Genomic DNA, 17,130 nt, shown 5'->3' with positions numbered 1-17,130 from the left:
ATTAAGTGTCCCTCTGAAATTCAGCACCGCAGCATTACTGAAACATTCTTTGGAGATGATTCTCTGCTGGTAGAGCAGCAGCACTGCAGAATAGATAAGCTCAGATGAACTACTCTTTGTACACTGAAAGGAAATAAAACCCCTGGCATGGTGCTGGGGGTGTGGAGCTGTGTGTGCTGGGTGTGTAAACTCGTGGGACACTTGTGCCCCTGCTCACCTGTGCTCCGTGCACTGACTGATGCTCAGCTGCCTCTCTGATCCTGACTCAGAGATAAAATCATCTTTTGTGGAAGAGGGAGGTATTCAAAGATGCTAAAAGCAAACTGGGAGTCCCTCCTCAGTACGAGTCCATCCTTCAGTTCATATTCTCACTCCCTCTCACTCCCTGCAGTGTTTCAGGATTGCCAAATACATCTATTTTCCCTCTGTAGCTGTTTCGGTTGTAGAGGCTTTGCTGTTAATTACCTGGGTCAGTTGTACCATGGCTGTTAGTGAAAGATTCTCCAGCAGAAGGCTTATTTGAAAGGAGTGGATAATTTTCACTGTGCTTTTCATGCCTAACCGAACTGTCCATAGCAAATGTTGAAAGGGAGAAGAAGCCTCTGGCTTTACAGTGCTGCACAACTTTACTAGTAGCAGAGGTCAAGTGTTAGTGTGCCTGTGCTTCCTCTGCTCAGAGAAATGAACCCACAGATCGGCTTCCCTGCTTGTAAACAAAAAGCATTGTTTCCACCCAGTGTCAGCCTAACAAGCCACAAGAGGAAAATCTGCTTTTCCTTCCCGTTATGTTTAGGTGAGGAAATCAGAAAAAGAATGTGAAAAATTCACATCTGTCTACAATGGGGCAGGTCTAACTTAAAAAAATTTGTACTACCAAAACCGGATGGTTTTATTTGTCTTCCTGGTTTCTGGTGTAATTTAAACATTTTGGTTTTTTGAATTGCTTTAATCTGGCAGTAGCATCCTGTGGCTAGAGCACTGATTTGCCTTGGGGTCTCATGGCTGTCACGGACCAGCTTGAATGATTCTAGGCAAAGGTTTCTCCTCTCTGCCTCAGTTTCCCCATCTGTGAGATGGCGATAGCCTCCTTTTGCAGAATGTTTTTGTTCCCACTGAAATGTTCTCATAAGAAGGGGGACAAGCCAGCAGCTGGTGATTCACTGCCTTTAGCTTGAATTGCTCTTTAATTTCCAGAGACTGTATAGAGAGGCATGTGGGGTCTCATTCTGACTCCTGGTGCAACAGTTGCACTCTTTGATGCTGTCGGCAGGAGGGGCACAGTTCACAGGGTAGAGCAATTTTCTATAGAAGCAGCATAAAATGGAGTTGCTGACAGTCAGTAGTTTATATGGTCAGGCTGGTTCTTGCTATAAAATATCCTGAAGCAGACTCCTACGATTGTTAAGAAATAGTAAAGATGCATCTGTGGGGAAGGTTTGGGTTTTTTTTGCAGTGATTTTTATGTGCAGAAAGGGGCTGATCTAGCTGGTCATAACGGCAACAATGAGATTTAAACATAAATGTAGTGCTGTTGTTGGAGGTTTAATTAGTTCCTGAATGGGATAATGCAGCTGCTCTGAATTAGATGCAACTTGCTGCCTCTGAATTTACCAGGCTAATATAAAACCTTATTGAGCTGCCCCTGTTAGCAATGATTTGGCTCTTCCTCTGTGTTGAGGGGAAACAATGGCAGATTTATATGCATTATTCTCTTAATTTTAATAGTCTTTATGCAGGCAACTGAGGAGGAAAGTGATCCATGTGCAGCTCTATGCAACACGCAGCTGTAGCAAACAAGCTGAGGATTTTGCCCAGTGGCCTTGCCAGCAGTAGGTGTGTCTGTTCAGGGTGCCGGGGTCTTGGGGAGGGACCTGTTTATGTCTGTGGACAGATGGGATCCGTGGCAGAGGCTGAGCTAGCATCGCGCTGGGCCATGGGTGACTGTGCTCAGCCCGTCTCGCTGACTGGGGACAGCAGGAAAATCCGCTGCTTGGAGGCGAAGGGTCACGTCCCTTCCCCAGCCAAGCGCTGCCAATGCCCTTTGTTGGAAGTGGAAGGTGGTGCCGGCTTTGCCAAAAGGGTGGGATGGGGAAGAAATGATTCACTTGGCAAAGCTCGTCCTTGTTCCCAGTTGCAGCTCCCCTGCTCCAAGGACCTGGCCCGAATAACAGATGCCGACAGTGTTGCTTTGTGCTCTGTGCTGCAAAGGAGTTTGTTCAGCTTGTGTCCCGTCTGCCTCCCGACCCACCGGCTCTTTCATGGGAGCGTGAATGCACGCGTGATGTCCCCCTCAGCTGCTGTTGGATATAAACTCCTTGCAAGCAAGCCAGAGAAATTCTTAAAGCAAACAGCAATGTATTGCCCAGGGAGAAGGGTGAGGAGCGAAAATGTTCGATCCTCTGCTTGAGTGGGAAGAAAGCTGGGGAGAGGAAGCGTGCAAGAGGGTAGAGTTCCTGGTCAGCATAAATATTAGAATCCTTCCAAACTTGGCTGAGGGCTAAAGTGATAAATTTGTTTTTCATAATCGGCTCATAAATATTTAGCAGATTGGAGATGAGCACGTGGCAGTCGCAGCTCACTATCAATTTCATATGGAAGAATAAACTGCTTGCGCTCCTGAAGGAGGAGGGGGGCTCTCAGCGCCTGTCTCGGCTGCCAGCCCTCTTTCCGGGGCGGATTAACTCGCATCTGCTCTGCCTTCCTCCTCCACAGAGCAGCTCCAGCCCTGCACATCTGCCCGTGTTCATGCACGAGCCCTGCCATAGGCAGGCGAACCTTGCATCGTGCAAAGTGGTACTGGCGTCCCTTGGAGTTTGCTCAGCAAACCCTCCCACCCGCAGGGTGTGATCCAGGAGGGGCTGAACTGATTTCTCTCTTGATAAGCTCTTTCAGATCTCTTTGGATGAAAGGTGACATATACGTGTCTAATATGAATAGTAAGCTGTTTAACAAAGGCTAAGGGGTGTGCAACAACTTTGCTTTATTCTGAGCCCTTGCCATCTGATCACTCTTAGCCAGGTTGAGGTGCTGAATCGTTCCTTCTCCCCCTGCCCCAGCTTCTGTTGTGGTTTGTTTTTTTTTTTTCCCCAGGTCCTTTTATCCATTTGATAGATCAGTGTGTGCTAAAGAAGAGAGCCTGACCAAGATGAAGTAAAACTTTATCACAATCACTCACTGAGCTGCTGCAGCTCTGCTGGTGAAGCAGCTTCCTGACAGTGAGAGTAATTAGCGGGGATGTAATCTCCTGGGGGAAGTGGCAGAGGAACGATGGCTGGGCTTGAGGATGTTGTAAAATAGGCCTCTAAAAACTGCGCCAACTTGAGAAGAAGTCGGGCTGTGACAAATGCTTTCTGTCCCTTAGATGCTGTCAGGTTGATAAAAGCGATGCACAGGTATTTGGAAGTCACGTCCTGTGCAGCCTCACTTCTCACAGGACCAAGCAAGGTGAAGTGAAAATGCCTAAATGCAAATAGCAGATAAATGGGCTCTGTTTGTAGAGGAGAAAGAGGAGGGGAGACATTTGGCTTCGGCAAAATGCAGAGGTGTTGGGTAGTACCTTGGCTTCAGGAATTTAGGTTCAGTGCCTTTATAAAAGGTTTCTGATGCGCTGCTGCTTCTGCAATTATCTCCGTTGTTCATTTCTGCTTTGTACCCTGTGCTCCTGCCTTTACAGCCAAGTCACCCTGCTCCTGGGGTGGGGTTGGGTTTTTTGGTTTTTTGGTTTGTTTTTTTTTTGAGGATTGCAGTGTGGTTTTTCTTGATACATGTATGATCCAGGAGAAGCATCTGTGCAGTCTGATGTCACCAGCCCATATCTGCATCCACACTCTGAGCAGAGACATGTGGAGTTGAGGCATGGTGCTGTTTGAGTTAGCTGCTCTTCTGGGTTGTAGGTGTTGGTAAGAAAAATGATCTATTAAGTGTTCAGGAGCAAAGAATGAAGCAGGTTACTGAGAATTAGCCTCAGACCTGGCTCCTGACATCCCTTAATCCTCCACTTCCAGCTGTCTGCTATGAAGTAAGTGGGTCTGATGCTGAATTTGTAATGAATGCTGGGCTCATAGGTTCCAGCATCAATTTCACAAAATGAGGTAGTTGCTTTGTGTTCTGTCTTTAGCTCTTTTAGGAAGAGATTAAACCTCCTTCAAAAGAAACTTAGGGAACTGAATAAAAAATGCATTTTACTTTAGCTTTTTTTAGAAAAAAAGGAGATGCACAGTCCACTAATTTGATGCGTTTTTTTTCCCCCAAGTGAATTCATTGAAGAATGAATGAATATTCTGTAGCTAATTATGGCACTGGACAACCATCATCTCCTATGAATAATTGCAGTGGTGCTCCATGTTTCGCTATTGCAGCAGAAGGAATTCTTTCCCATTTGCAGTAACTGTGGATGTGGTGTTTCACCTGTTGCTGACCCATTTGGGAGGTCTTAATGTCCCATAAGGATGGATGCCAGGAGAAAATGGCACAGCTGTTGTGCTTTCCATCATGGGTTTTGAAGAGCTGGGGAGCAAGTTGTTAGAGGTTGTGGCTGCTATGGGGTGCCTTCAAATACTTGAGCTCCATTAACCTTGTCAGGACTGCTTGGGTGCTTAAGTACCTAGTGAAATTAGTGCCTTAATTACAGGCTTACGGTTGAGGATTAAGAACATTTGCATTGAAATGTGAAACTTTCAGGAAGGCTCTTGATGCAAAACCTGCCACTGCCTTAAAAGGATACCCAGAAGTTGAAATTCAGAGCTGCGAGCTGGTGTTGAAAGAAAATGCAAATATTTCCCTTGTTATTCAGGGGAAGAGCTGCTATTTTTGTGCCTGGTGAAACTGCATCTTGTAAAAAAGCTCAGTGGTTTTTGTTCTGACAAGCTGATGCAGCTTACCTGCTGGGTAACAGCTCCTGTATGGCCCAAGCTGTAGATCAAAATACTGGTGTTTCGAGTGAGAAACACAGTTGAGAAAACAGTATGTTCAGCCTCTCCATATTCATACCACCTGCAGCATCCAGGCTGGCCATCACATCTCTGGCTCGCATGGTCCAAGGACATCCCTGCTGTGTGGGTCACAAGGCTCCTTCCTTGCTTGCCAGCAGCCTATGCCTCCCAAAATGTTTAATTTATTCTTTTGGTTCAGGTGTTTAAATCTTAGCACTTCACTTGCCCTGGGTTTGGCTTGTGGGACCAGGCAGAGCCTGTTTTCAAAGCGAGGTGTGCTTGGCATGCTTTTCGGCCCATGTCCCTTGCCTAGAGCTGGTCCTCGTTTCTAAGCTCTCATTCCAGTTTTCCCTTTGCCTGTTTGAAATGTTTTATAACTTGTTTTTTGGTTAGGGGAAGAGCAGTAATGTCAGTATTTTTGTTCTGATTCCTGCTATTCTCAACAAGCATGTCCATCAGGATCTTAATCAACTTAATTATTGCGCTGATTATTCTATTATCTCCAGATCCCAATGTTTCCTCTTGTTTTTCCTGTGCTAAGGTCAGGAATTCTTACATCATCCCTCATGTCAAATCTCTTTTCCCTTTGCCCCCAATGGCGAGATTTCCTCCCTCCTGATTAACTTTTTGAAGTGAAAGCTATTGTGTTTCCACGGTACAGGTTTGCTTTGTATCTATTGCAGATGGCCAGCCTGTTAAAATTATAAGCCGGTACTGAACTAAGCCAATCCAAGCCAAATGAAGACAATTTACCAGTTTTATAGGTAAAATTGGTTGGTGTTCTGGTCTGAAAGGCAAACGTAAAGACCAAGCATACTTTATTCCTATATTTAGCAGCAAGGTTTAGACATAACAAGAATTATATTTGCCAGCTCTTTGAATTGTATCAATTCATCTGGAAATAGATAGGTATCCAGGGTGGCTCACCCTAAGGCAGGTTTGCAAAATACTGTGAGACATTGCAGCTTATCAGCTACCCTGTGCATGGAAGAAGCCTTCCATCCACACATTCAAAAGGATTTGTGAAAATGCCCTCAACACAGATCTAAATGCACAATGACTTCTTTCTCCTCTTATTTATAGGTCACCAGTTACAGGCTGAACATGGATCTAAATTAGCCTGTGTGTATCCAGTGCACTAGAATAATGTAACAATTTCAGTCCACTGCTGCTATGTGTTTCTGCTAACTTTTCAAGTGTATTAACTCAGTATTTCTGAATCAGAAGCTTTTGATTCTTCTATGTAAATCATTCGTGCTCTGACAGATATTTTGGTTATGTAACTATCTTGTGATCGTTAGCATTTTCAGGACTCTTTTTCAGGAACAGAAATGTCCGGCCTCAGTGTCCTTGCTAAATTCAGTGTTTCATTATGTTCACTTCCACTTTATGTTGCATCTTCCAGCACTTCAGAAGCTTTTATTTTTAAAAAAGTGTTTCTGTAGCTCTATCTCAAGTCTCCATGTGGGCTTTACCATGCTGTATTGCATCCTGCAAGCTGGAGACAACCTTTGCACCAAGAGCCTAACATCATTTTCAGCTTTGAGCGTTAGGACGCGAGAGTATGAAAACGTAGCTCTGAAGACAGTGAGTTGATTAAATATTCTTAAGGGGGTTTTGCCTTTTTTTATTGTGAGTTCAAAATAACTAGCGTCCAGCTATTTCACTGTTATGAGCAGATGCATTGTCGCATTTTGGCCATCTTTCTTGTCATGTTAATGTTGAATTTTACTGGGTGTTTGTCGAAAAACATTGGTATTTGGAGGGCTCTGAAACTGCAGATCCACCACACACTAGTTGTGAAATACAAATTTATATCGTAAGGTCCTTTCCTTTTGGTATGTGTTCAGATTTGTAATTTGGGGATTTGTACAAAAACACAGACTGGAGAGTGGTATGAAGCAACAGTCCCTGATCCCAATCCAAATGAGTTTCTCAGAGACCATATTAAGACAGAAAATATGTGCGCCTTTATCACTAATGGACAGTTGCAGAATGTCTTGAAATAAATAACCAATTTAGTGAGTCCTCGCGTTGTGTGTGGAAAGCACATGCTGTTGGAGGAGGATATAGCATGGGAACTCTGAAGTTCAAGTGTTGAAATGTGCCTCAAACAACTGGCTTTTGTAGTTTAGGTTTAAATTAATAAATTGAGCATTATATTTTCCAGGCCTTTGGTATTTGTTATGCTGAGTTCATAACACAAGCTGGTATCTTTATATACACAGAATATATTCAGCGATGAAATATGAGGCTTCTGCTCTATGGGATGGTGATGTTGAGAACATAAGCTGAAGCATCATAAACTAAACCAGAAGTGGTTTATGTGTCACCAATCTAGAAATGAGATTCATGGCCCAGACCCATATTTCCCAGGACTACACTTGCACTAAGGAGCCAGCAGGTATTGTCCCGGATCCTTCTCCTGCTCTTAATATTTGCAACTCCATCCCTTTCAGAGATCCTGGTGGGTGCTGCAATCCAGCCATCCCTCTGTTCTGAGGCTGTATGCCAGCTGGGTCTGAGCAGCCTTGCTTCCACCTTCAGGGATGCAGTATCAGTTAGTAATATCAGGTATCCATTAACCAAAGATTTTTCTGGGGAAAATGCCTTAGATGACTTGTGTCTTGCATCAGCAGGACAAACAGGGGAGCAGGCAGGACCTAACTGCTTGTTAAAGCAGCACCTGCTATATTGTTTCCCAGATGAACGTCTGCACGCAGCATCTTCTTGGCTTGCCCGCTGCCTGCGAGCACCCTAATCACAGTGGTATTTTGAGCCTGTGTCGTGTTGGCTTTTAGAAAAGATGCCTGCCTTTCTGTTGGCTTTGGCCCCTCTATTGTTATCTGTGCTATTGTCACATCAAACCTCAATTATTGTGAATCTGCAAACTGCTTGGAAGCTGCAGCGAGTTCAGTGTGCGACCCTGGGCGCTTGCTGTGCTTCGCTTTACTGGGCTGCGGGCTGGAAGAGCAGCAAGTGCTTAGAGATGCAGCTAATAGATGTGAAGCAGCATGTCAAATGTAGTGGACTTCATTTCGGTGTGGCTGCTGGAGAAAGCTGTCTGAGGTGTCTTTTCATCATGTGTTTTCTAAACTCGAAATGAGAAGCAGAAGCAGGAGGAGTTGGGCCAGTGCGATTACCACGGCACTGAGAAGCCTGGAAAATGTAGAAGTATCAGCTAAGTGGCATTATTGCCATTTACAGGACTCATGGCGTAAATTGGGTATTAATTCTGAGGTGCTCAAAAAGGCTAGCTAAAGTTGTTTTTTTATTCAGTCTGTCACTATTGTGCAGGGTGTTGGTATTCGTGTATTGGTTTTGTGTGGCAAGGTTTTGGTAGCGGGGGGGGTTACAGGGGTGGCTTCTGTAAGAAGCTGCTGGAAGCTTCCCCTGTGTTCGAGAGAGCCCATACCAGCTGGCTCTAAGACGGACCCGCCGCCGGCCAAGGCCGAGCCAATCAGCGATAGTGGTAACGCCTCTGTGATAACATTTTTAAGAAGGAAAAAAAGTTGGGACGGCGGTATTCGGCAGCCAGAGAGAGGAGTGAGAACATGTAAGAGAAACAACCCTGCGGACACCAAGGTCAGTGAAGAAGGAGGGGAGGAGATGCGCCAGGTGCCGGAGCAGAGATTCCCCTGCAGCCCGTGGTGAAGACCATGGTGAGGCAGGCTGTCCCCCTGCAGTCCATGGAGGTCCACGGTGGAGCAGATATCCACCTGCAGCCCGTGGAGGACCCCATGTCGGAGCAGGTGGGTTCCCGAAGGAGGCTGTGACCCCGTGGGAACCCCGTGCTGGAGCAGGCTCCTGGCAGGACCTGAGGATCTGTGGAGAGAGGAGCCCACGGAGCAGGTTTTCTGGCAGGACTTGTGACCCCGTGGGGGACCCACGCTGGAGCAGTCTGTGCCTGAAGGACTGCACACCGTGGAAAGGACCCATGCTGGAGCAGTTCGTGAAGAACTGCAGCCCGTGGGAAGGACCCACGTTGGAGAAGTTCGTGGAGGACTGTCTCCCGTGGGTGGGACCCCACGCTGGAGCAGGGGAAGAGTGTGATGAGTCCTCCCCCTGAGGAGGATGAAGCAGCAGAAAATAACGTGTGATGAACTGACCGTAAACCCCATCCCCATCCCCCTGTGCCGCTGGGGGGTTGGTAGAGAATCCGGGAGTGAAGTTGTGCCCGGGAAGAAGGGAGGGATGGAGGGAAGGTGTTCTGAGATTTGGTTTTATTTCTCATTACCCTACTCCGGTTGATTTGTAATAAATCAAGTTAATTTTCCCCAAACTGAGTCTGTTTTGCCCGTGACGGTAATTGGTGAGTGATCTCTCTTGTCCTTATCTCGACCCACAAGCTCTTTGTTATATTTTCTCTCCCCTGTCCAGCTGAGAAGGAGGGGGAGTGATAGAACGGCTCTGGTGGGCACCTGGCGTCCAGCCAGGGTTAACCCATCACATTCGGCACCATTGGGCAACTGTCACTTGAGTCACTTGGTTGTGCTGACCTCTTCCATCCCCTCCGGACCGTATACCACATCTCTTGAGAGATGATTTCATAACTTAGCAATTAAAAAACGAAAATCCTACATCTTGATTAAATAGCTCTGCTTTCTTTTTCCTCCCAGCAACCCTGAAATAACTTGCTCTTGTTTACTAGAAAATCTATAAAACAGCTGGAAACAGCTAGCAGCATCTCATGTTCAGCTAGAGTCACCTCGTAACTGTCTGACACAAGCTTTCAACCATGATATTGAAGCTTGGGCGTCGGGCTTTTTGTGCAGGAGGGATCATCTTTTTCAGGCAACTGTACAGCTCATGGCTGATCTTCCCATTGCTGTATTTGGGGTTTGTTGCTGTGGTATTGGTACGAAATGGAAGCATCAGATGAGGGTGTTCTGTGCTTCCCCAGCATCGTCCATTGACCTAATGCACCCTTATTTTTCTCCCCTGTTTTTTAGAGCTAACCCGTTAGGCTGTAATGAGGCTGATCACTTTGTCATTGGGGGTGTTTGTTGTACTCAAAGGGGTTTTTAAACTGTAGAAGCAGCTTGTCTGGGGGGGGGGGGGGGTTATAATTTTTAAACCAGATCTGCCCCATCCCTCAGTTGTAGAAGCTTAGAAATAATGAAGTCTTAACCCTTGACACTTACTTGGAATTGCAGAAATTTAAAATACTGATAACCTTTAAAGCCAACTTTGTAAGTAGCTTTCAAGAATAAAATATGCTGCTGGAACTGCTATCTTGTCTGCCGAGCTCTAGCCCCAGGCGAGTTTGTACAATAGGTTATGAACCCCTTAATAATAAGGATTTATAATGGGAATCCTGATATATTCTTAATTATGCTTATGCTGCAGGCTGTCATTATAATGTGCTAATACCATACATATGGTAGATAGTGTGCCATTTGTTTCTCTGTGTTTTTATTTAATTATAGACTTTCATCTGAATAACTTTATTGCTCAGTGTTTCTGTTTCTTTGATGCATGTGCAGGCATGCCATAGCTTATCTTCCTTGTGACCAGGCTTCTGGACTGGTGATTTTTAAGCTGCCAATTTGGGAAGGGGCCACAGAGGAAGCAGAAGGCATTGACCCCACACAGATTTTTCCTTGCGATGTACAGAGCTCAGAAAGAGATGAGCAGTGGTGCGTGGTACCAGAAATTGTATCATAAGGGAAGGTAAGCCCAGGAAGCACCAGACAGGAGAGGTTTTGAGGAGAAGCCCTGTTATGCTGTCCCCTAATGCTCTTGGTGATGGCACAAGCTGACGGTCCCCCTGTTGCAGAGGTGGGGATGCTGCTGTCACCTTTGGGTGAACTGCCGAACCACAGAAAGCAGCTCAAGGAAGAAAAAAGTAATTTTCTGCTAGTTTGGTCCCAGAGGCAACATGCTGTAGTTACGTGTGTGTGCATGTATGTATGTGCACATGCACAGACACACCTTCAACTCTAAATCATCTCTAGATGACAACATGTAGTTCCTTATTCAAGCTGCCCAGATATCAGGGGCTGATGCACCAGTGAGGAGCCTGTGAAGAGCAGTAGAATAAAGCGACCTGTTATGTCTCGTTCTGTTCATACCTGATTTAACAAGTCTGAAGTTGTTACAGTGATTTAAGGGGAAAACGCTTCATTGGAGTTTTTCTTCAGTGCCCCTGAGTTAACTCCAAAAGCTGTTTTCCCAGGATAAAAGCATCAAAGGGGCTCTCCTTTGTATATCAAGGCGTATCTGGATTTTAATGGTAACATTTGGCTTCTCAGAAATAAGCTCCCTGCAAAGGAGCGTGTGTTTGTGTGTGCACGAGGGAGGTGTTGGAAAGAGAGAGCGCTGCGTGGAAAGGTTGGACGACATAGCCTGGTGTCTTGGGCACACTCCCAACCTCCCAGTTAACATACACAAATCAACCCTCCTGGTTGGCTGCCTTAATTTCAAAGCAAGGAAGGATGCCTTTACTCTAAACAGAGTTGTTTTGTGGGGCTCAGAGCCTTGGTTGGGGATGTGGGGTGTTACACCTGCGGAGCTGCAGAACAGCAATGCAGATCATTGTCCGAAGCAGCTGGATCCTCTGACCACCTATTGTTCTCGGAGGGGATGGAGAGAGGGGGAAACCCTGCTTATAAACTATCTGGGGTAGAATAGCTGTAGCTCTTGGCAATATCTGGCTATCCAAATGCTGGCATGCATGTGTGTATATATTATTTTTTTTTTCCTTCTCCCAGGACAACCTTGCTGTGTCCTTGGGAATCACTGATGCTGCATGCAGAGACTGAGAACAACAAAACTTCTGCATTTATATTGATGGCAAATGTAAGGGCTTTTCAGCTGTAGGTGAGGTTTTACTAAGCCTCTTCCAGAAAGCTCGAATAGCATAAAGATGCCCCTGAACCTGGGTGAGTGTCACACTAATGGAGTGCTGCTCAATTTTGTGCTTTCTGAATGAAGCTTCCTTTCCCTGCATGCAAATGAGTTGCTGCAGACAGCTCGTATTCTGTGAAGCTGTCTTTTATTTTGGTGATAAAAGACCCCGGGACTTGTTTAATCGTCCTCTGTCTCTCTCAATGGACTTGCTGGCTCCAAACTTCAGTGTTGGCTCCGGGTAGGGAAAAACTGGAGAGATTAATATGGACACCACAGCTTCACGTCCATCAGGGCAGGGGAGTGGAAACGAAGTGTGTCAGCGCTGGCTGCAGAGCGGTGCCTCTGCGGGACTGTGCGTGCCCTCCGGAGAGAAGGCTCCTTGCTGGCTTCGGTGCCCTGTACCTGGCACCACCATCTTCACAGAAGATACGGGACCTGTCCATCTCTGGGTCTCCTGCTGGTCATGCAGGGTGGTATCAGAGGAAAGGAGATATTTTGCGTCCTGCTCATGTAGAAAGCCGTTAGATGCTTCTGCCATGAACGCTGTGAGGTGGGGAGTTACTTTGCAGGACAGTGGTGTTGAAATGTCCTCTGTCTTGCCAGCAGAACAAGCTTCAGCATCCAGTGTGTCCTCCAAGCTGGCTTGGCTTTTACGGGCCTTCTACAAACAAATACCTTTTTCTCCACTAATCAGAACTCAGTCGCTCGGGGTAGTTTGTTTTAAGATAAAGTTCTGTTTTGGAGTAAATTGCCAGTTGCTATGTTTTCGTGGCTGCCTGCCTGCCTGCGTGGAAGAGCTTGCCACTTCCCCAGTCCTGGGATGACTCTCAGCCGCACCCAGCTCCTTTTTTCAGGGTATTTTTATTTTTCGGCAAAACTTAGGCAAATGTGAAAATAAATCAGTGTGCTTCAATCCTGGTAACTGCTCTGCAACTCCTTCTATTGCATCCCTTCTTTTGGGGTTTAATGAAGGACACTATCCCATCATTGCAGCCTTTCCTTGTCCCAAAGTATTTCAGCTCTGCAGTAGTTTGTCGCTTTTCCTGGTAGGGTTTCAGGGCTTATTAGCCAAAATACCTTTATAGCATGGAGCCAGCTACCCTTCTAGATTAGGAATAGATATGATTGTATTAATTGAGGAGGCAAAAGCATTTTGCGGGTTTATTTCGGTGGGTGTAAAAAAAAACCAAAAAAACCCCACCCCACCCCCCCAAAAAAACCCACCCCACCCTAAACCTACCCCACAACCTGTTCAGAGATGGATGCTTGGTGCTTCAGTGGAAAAAAACAGGTTAAGCCAAAACAAATCGGAACTGAGTGTTCAGGCTACAACTAAGTCTGAACTGCAGCGCTATATTTAAACATGGTATTTTTGTATTTTAATAATTAACCACTGGGAAAGAACAGCCTAAAAAACTGTAGCGTAGGCTATTTTCAAGGTATCTTCTCTTCCAGCCCCATCTTGGTGCCGTAGAGTGCAGCTGAGGACTGGTTGTGGAGGACAGGGATGCTTTAAAGCATTCATTCCCTCTTTAGGTTTGTGTCCTTCCCCTGTATTCTTATCTTTGCAACCTCTTAACAGTTAAATCAAGATGATCAGCAATAAACTGGTGTTTGAGTTGGTGTGTGGCTTGGGAGAGTTTTTCTTTGCATGGAGAGCTGAGGGCATGAAGCAGGGTTTCTCTTTGCATTAATTGTAATACAGTTTTGACTGTGCATAACAGTGACCGCCTCCAGATCAAACCGATGTTTAGCAAAGGATGGGTTGTGAAAGGTAATCCTCTGCCATGTGATTATTTCATTACCATTCAGTTTTATATAGCACAAGGCAATTCCCTGTTTTTGAGGAAAAGTTCGTGGGTGTTTTAGTGCTGAAGAAGCACCTGCAAGTCCTCACTGCTGTGTTTTGAGTGCAGAGCTGTCAGTGCTGGGGTCTGAACCTGAAAAGCATCATGTCCCTCTTGTATTAGGGGAGGGCAGCGCAATGGAAACAAGTGAACTTGGCCTGGCATTCAGAGTTAATTTGCAATTTGAATCTAGCTATGGAAAAGGGGTGCAGGGAAGGAAGCAAATTTTTCACGGTGTCAGACCATGGCGACCTGCCCTGGGCAGGGGAACTCATCCAGGCTGTTGAGAGCAGAGTGGGTTGTGATCTGGATTCACGTTGTCCTCTTGTCTGCAGCTTTTGAGCACCTGTTACCTCCATTCGTAGGGCAGAAGTTGTTTTCTGAAAACTCTTATCTACATTTAGAGGAAGTGGAAAGATGGGGAGAGTCCTTTTATCCTGCACCATCCTCTCCAGGGCTATAGTACTGCAGTAGGCATTGCTTCTTCCCAGTGAGAAACGCAGCAGAGGACCTGACCTTTCTTAAAATCAAGTTAAAACTTTCTCTTGTCCTTCATCCTGCATTGTGAAAGAGCAAAACTGCAAGTGGGTAAGGGTGGAAGAGGGCATCCATGCATGGAGTGCAGTGGGGGAGGGCAAAACGCTGGCTCTACCGCTGCAAAAGTGCTGGGAAATAAATGGGATTTTTTTTGTAATGAGCATCTGATGGGAGGGAGCTTACCTGGCTCTGGCCAAATAGCGTTCAGAGTCATAGCTCTGACCAAAGAGGGGCTACAAATGTGGGGTTTGAATCGGTCACGGAAACATGCTCTTGTGCTCTTTGCCTTTCCCAGCAGCGCCGGCAGCAGTCCCCACACGTCTTCAGAGCTGGGTCCCGGCACAGCGTAAGAGATCCGCAAAGCGCTTTGCCTCTGTTGCTGGGAGACAGTCGGAGGGAGCTGGGGCTGCTTGAACAAACATGCTTTTCTCCTCGCCTCCTCTCTTCCCTCCCTCCCTCCCCACCTTTTTTTTTTATTTTTATTTTTTCTTCCTGTTGGTGACTGGTTATAGGAAAAGCTTGGCTGGAACCAAGTGATTCTTGCTCCAAATGATCCCATAAGACTAAAGAACTTCACAGGCTTCCAGATCCGCTGAAGTAAACATCTTTCAGATAAAGATCCCAGACACTAGGTACAAGAGCGGCTCCAGCTTAGAAATATACCTTGTAATGAAGCTAATTGACGTAAATCTTCAAAGCTTAATGCCCTTAAACTTCTGGAGCTTGAACTGAATCGACCTCAAGACCCAAATTCTGCAGCGAGCCCTCAGGGTTGTGGCGGCATCCCAGAAATCCTGCCACAGCTCGGGTTCTGTGCCTGCCTATGGAAGTGAATAAAACAGTCAGTACTAAAGCTGTTGGTCTTATTTGGAAATGAGGCTTGTTTTGCACCATCCCTGTATTTCCCTCCAGTCTTGCATGGCCTTTATGTACTGATGATACATAAGGGCACCATGAAATTTCAAGGCTTTGCTGGGGAGCATTTGCTGCTTCAGAGGAGCAAAAGCAGATAAAGCAGGTGGTTCTTGCGGAAATGGTGACTGGCAAAAATGTGCATTGAGAGACCTAGGTTACCTCTAGGTTCCAGTCAGTAACCTCTGCTGAGAAATATGAGGCGATTTCATGACTTTTCAGTAATTTCACATTGTCTACAGGCTTGAGCAGAAGCTGCTGCATTGCTCACGTGTCCCTCACGCTCCATCACGACTAATGAGAAATGGAAAAGTTCTTTAAAACAGCCCGTGGAGAGGAGCAGGGCTGATGGACTGAAGGTGACTGCCACAAACACCTCTGACAGAGGGAAACAGTGCCTTTTAAAAGTCATAACTGGGGTAGAAGAAAAACTCAGCATCACAAGGCAGAGTTTAAATTCACTTTTCTCCTCTCAACTGGTTCCAGTTTAGCTGATCCCACACTTCTGTTGCTGATACTGCAGAGTTGCTGATTTACACAAGAGCCTTAGGTTAGCTGACAAAAAAACCCAACTTTTTCTTGCAGTTCTCAAAGCTGTATTTCTGGGGCTTCCTTATTCAGCCACAGTGAGTCTAAATAGTAAGATCAGATGACACAATGACTAGCCGTGTAATTTTTATCTGAAGCAACGGCTAGTGATGCGAGCAGTTGCAAAATGAACCACCCTGTCTGTGTTTGATTTTTGTCATTTAAGGGCTGCCTCTGTCCATTTGGAATCGGGATATTTTTGCCTTTTACATGGCCTCATCCTTTTTCAGTGCATCCTTTTAAACTTGACTTAAAACACAAAATCCCATTTCTTGTACAGCTAGCTTGCAGTTTTTGATTAAGGTTCTGAATGACTTGTCTTCTGTAAGTAAAACCTTTCATGTTCCAGGCTATCATATCAATTCTCCTTTGTCATTTTTACCCTCCTATGAAACCAAGGGATCTGATCGCTCATCCTGTCACCTTGTTAGCAACTGTTAACCCTTGTGTCAGCGTTTGATGGCATCTGGCCTTTGTCTGAGACCCGTATGGCTCCAGCAGCCCGATGGAGAGCCCGGTGTTGGGGTCAGGTATCTCCCAGCTGTTTTAGCAAAGGTCACGTTTGAGTTCTGGTTGTGTCCCAGGGCAGAAGAGTGATGAATGTTTTTGCCACATGTACAGCAGGGCAGCGTGCTGATGGTAGGACCTGCGCGTCCAGCGACTTCAAAACCCTTCCTTTAACTGAAATCTCTTTTTAGAACATACTTTATTCAGAATTCAACCATGTATGGAAGAAAAGAATTTTTTTTTTTTTTTTTTCCCAGGCTGGTCTTCAAAGCTCCCAGTAAGCTCGCATTAACGATATTTCAAGCCCTGTAGAAGTGGTTGTCTTCATGGTTTTCTAGGGGCAGAGGATCCACATCTTTTAATGACTTCTCTATAGATCGCATGAATGCCTTCTCCCTGGTGAGATTTAATGCTACAAGTGCACTGCCTGTCTCCTCCCCACAAACAGGAAGGACTTTATTGGAGATCTGACTTGGCAGGAGCCTTTTAAGACTTTTGTTTGTTTGTTTCACCAAAAAAAAGTCCTCGATAGTGGAGCTCAGCTTCAAGCTGCCATCGATTTTGAATGGAAGTCAAACTCCCAGCGCCTCGCAGTGTTTCCAGGAGCCCCGATCGCTGGCTGGGCAGTTTTGGGAACTCATGCAGCTGCACCAGGCAAAGCATCATGCTGGGATGCAGGCAGTGAGTGCTAAGGCAGTTGGGGGATGAGGTCCAGGAAAACTTGGACTCCTTCCCCAAATCTATCCTTAAAAGACCAAGAAAAAAAAAAGAAGTTGTGTAAGAGTCGAAGTTTATTCCCCCCCCCCCAGTTGCCAGTAGATATATCGGCTTTGCATTGAGCAGCAACCACTCTGAAGTGCCTCGCAGGAATATTTTCTTGGGATATTTCTGTTCAGGAATCAATCACTGGGGGCTCTTCTTTTTTTTTTTTTTTTTTTTAATAATTTTCTGCTTGG

At 45.8% G+C, this 17,130-nt stretch overlaps 1 protein-coding gene across 8 annotated transcripts in view; it reads left to right on the top strand.

Annotated features, from left to right (window-relative positions):
* The window catches only part of ANKS1A (ankyrin repeat and sterile alpha motif domain containing 1A), a 112,006-nt gene that overhangs the window by 54,938 nt on the left and 39,938 nt on the right, over nucleotides 1-17,130 (top strand). For 4 of the 8 annotated variants that reach the window (XM_052814298.1, XM_052814296.1, XM_052814295.1 and 1 more), the window contains one exon: nucleotides 14,463-14,513. The exons of the other annotated variants lie outside the window; for them this stretch is intronic. In XM_052814298.1, coding sequence (XP_052670258.1) covers nucleotides 14,463-14,513 — 51 coding nt within the window. The remainder of the gene's footprint in view (nucleotides 1-14,462; nucleotides 14,514-17,130) is intronic. 8 annotated transcript variants of the gene reach the window in all.

The sequence above is a fragment of the Harpia harpyja genome, chromosome 19, assembly GCF_026419915.1.
Source record: "Harpia harpyja isolate bHarHar1 chromosome 19, bHarHar1 primary haplotype, whole genome shotgun sequence".
Lineage (NCBI taxonomy): Eukaryota > Metazoa > Chordata > Aves > Accipitriformes > Accipitridae > Harpia > Harpia harpyja.
This window is presented reverse-complemented; position numbering and strand designations above follow the sequence as displayed.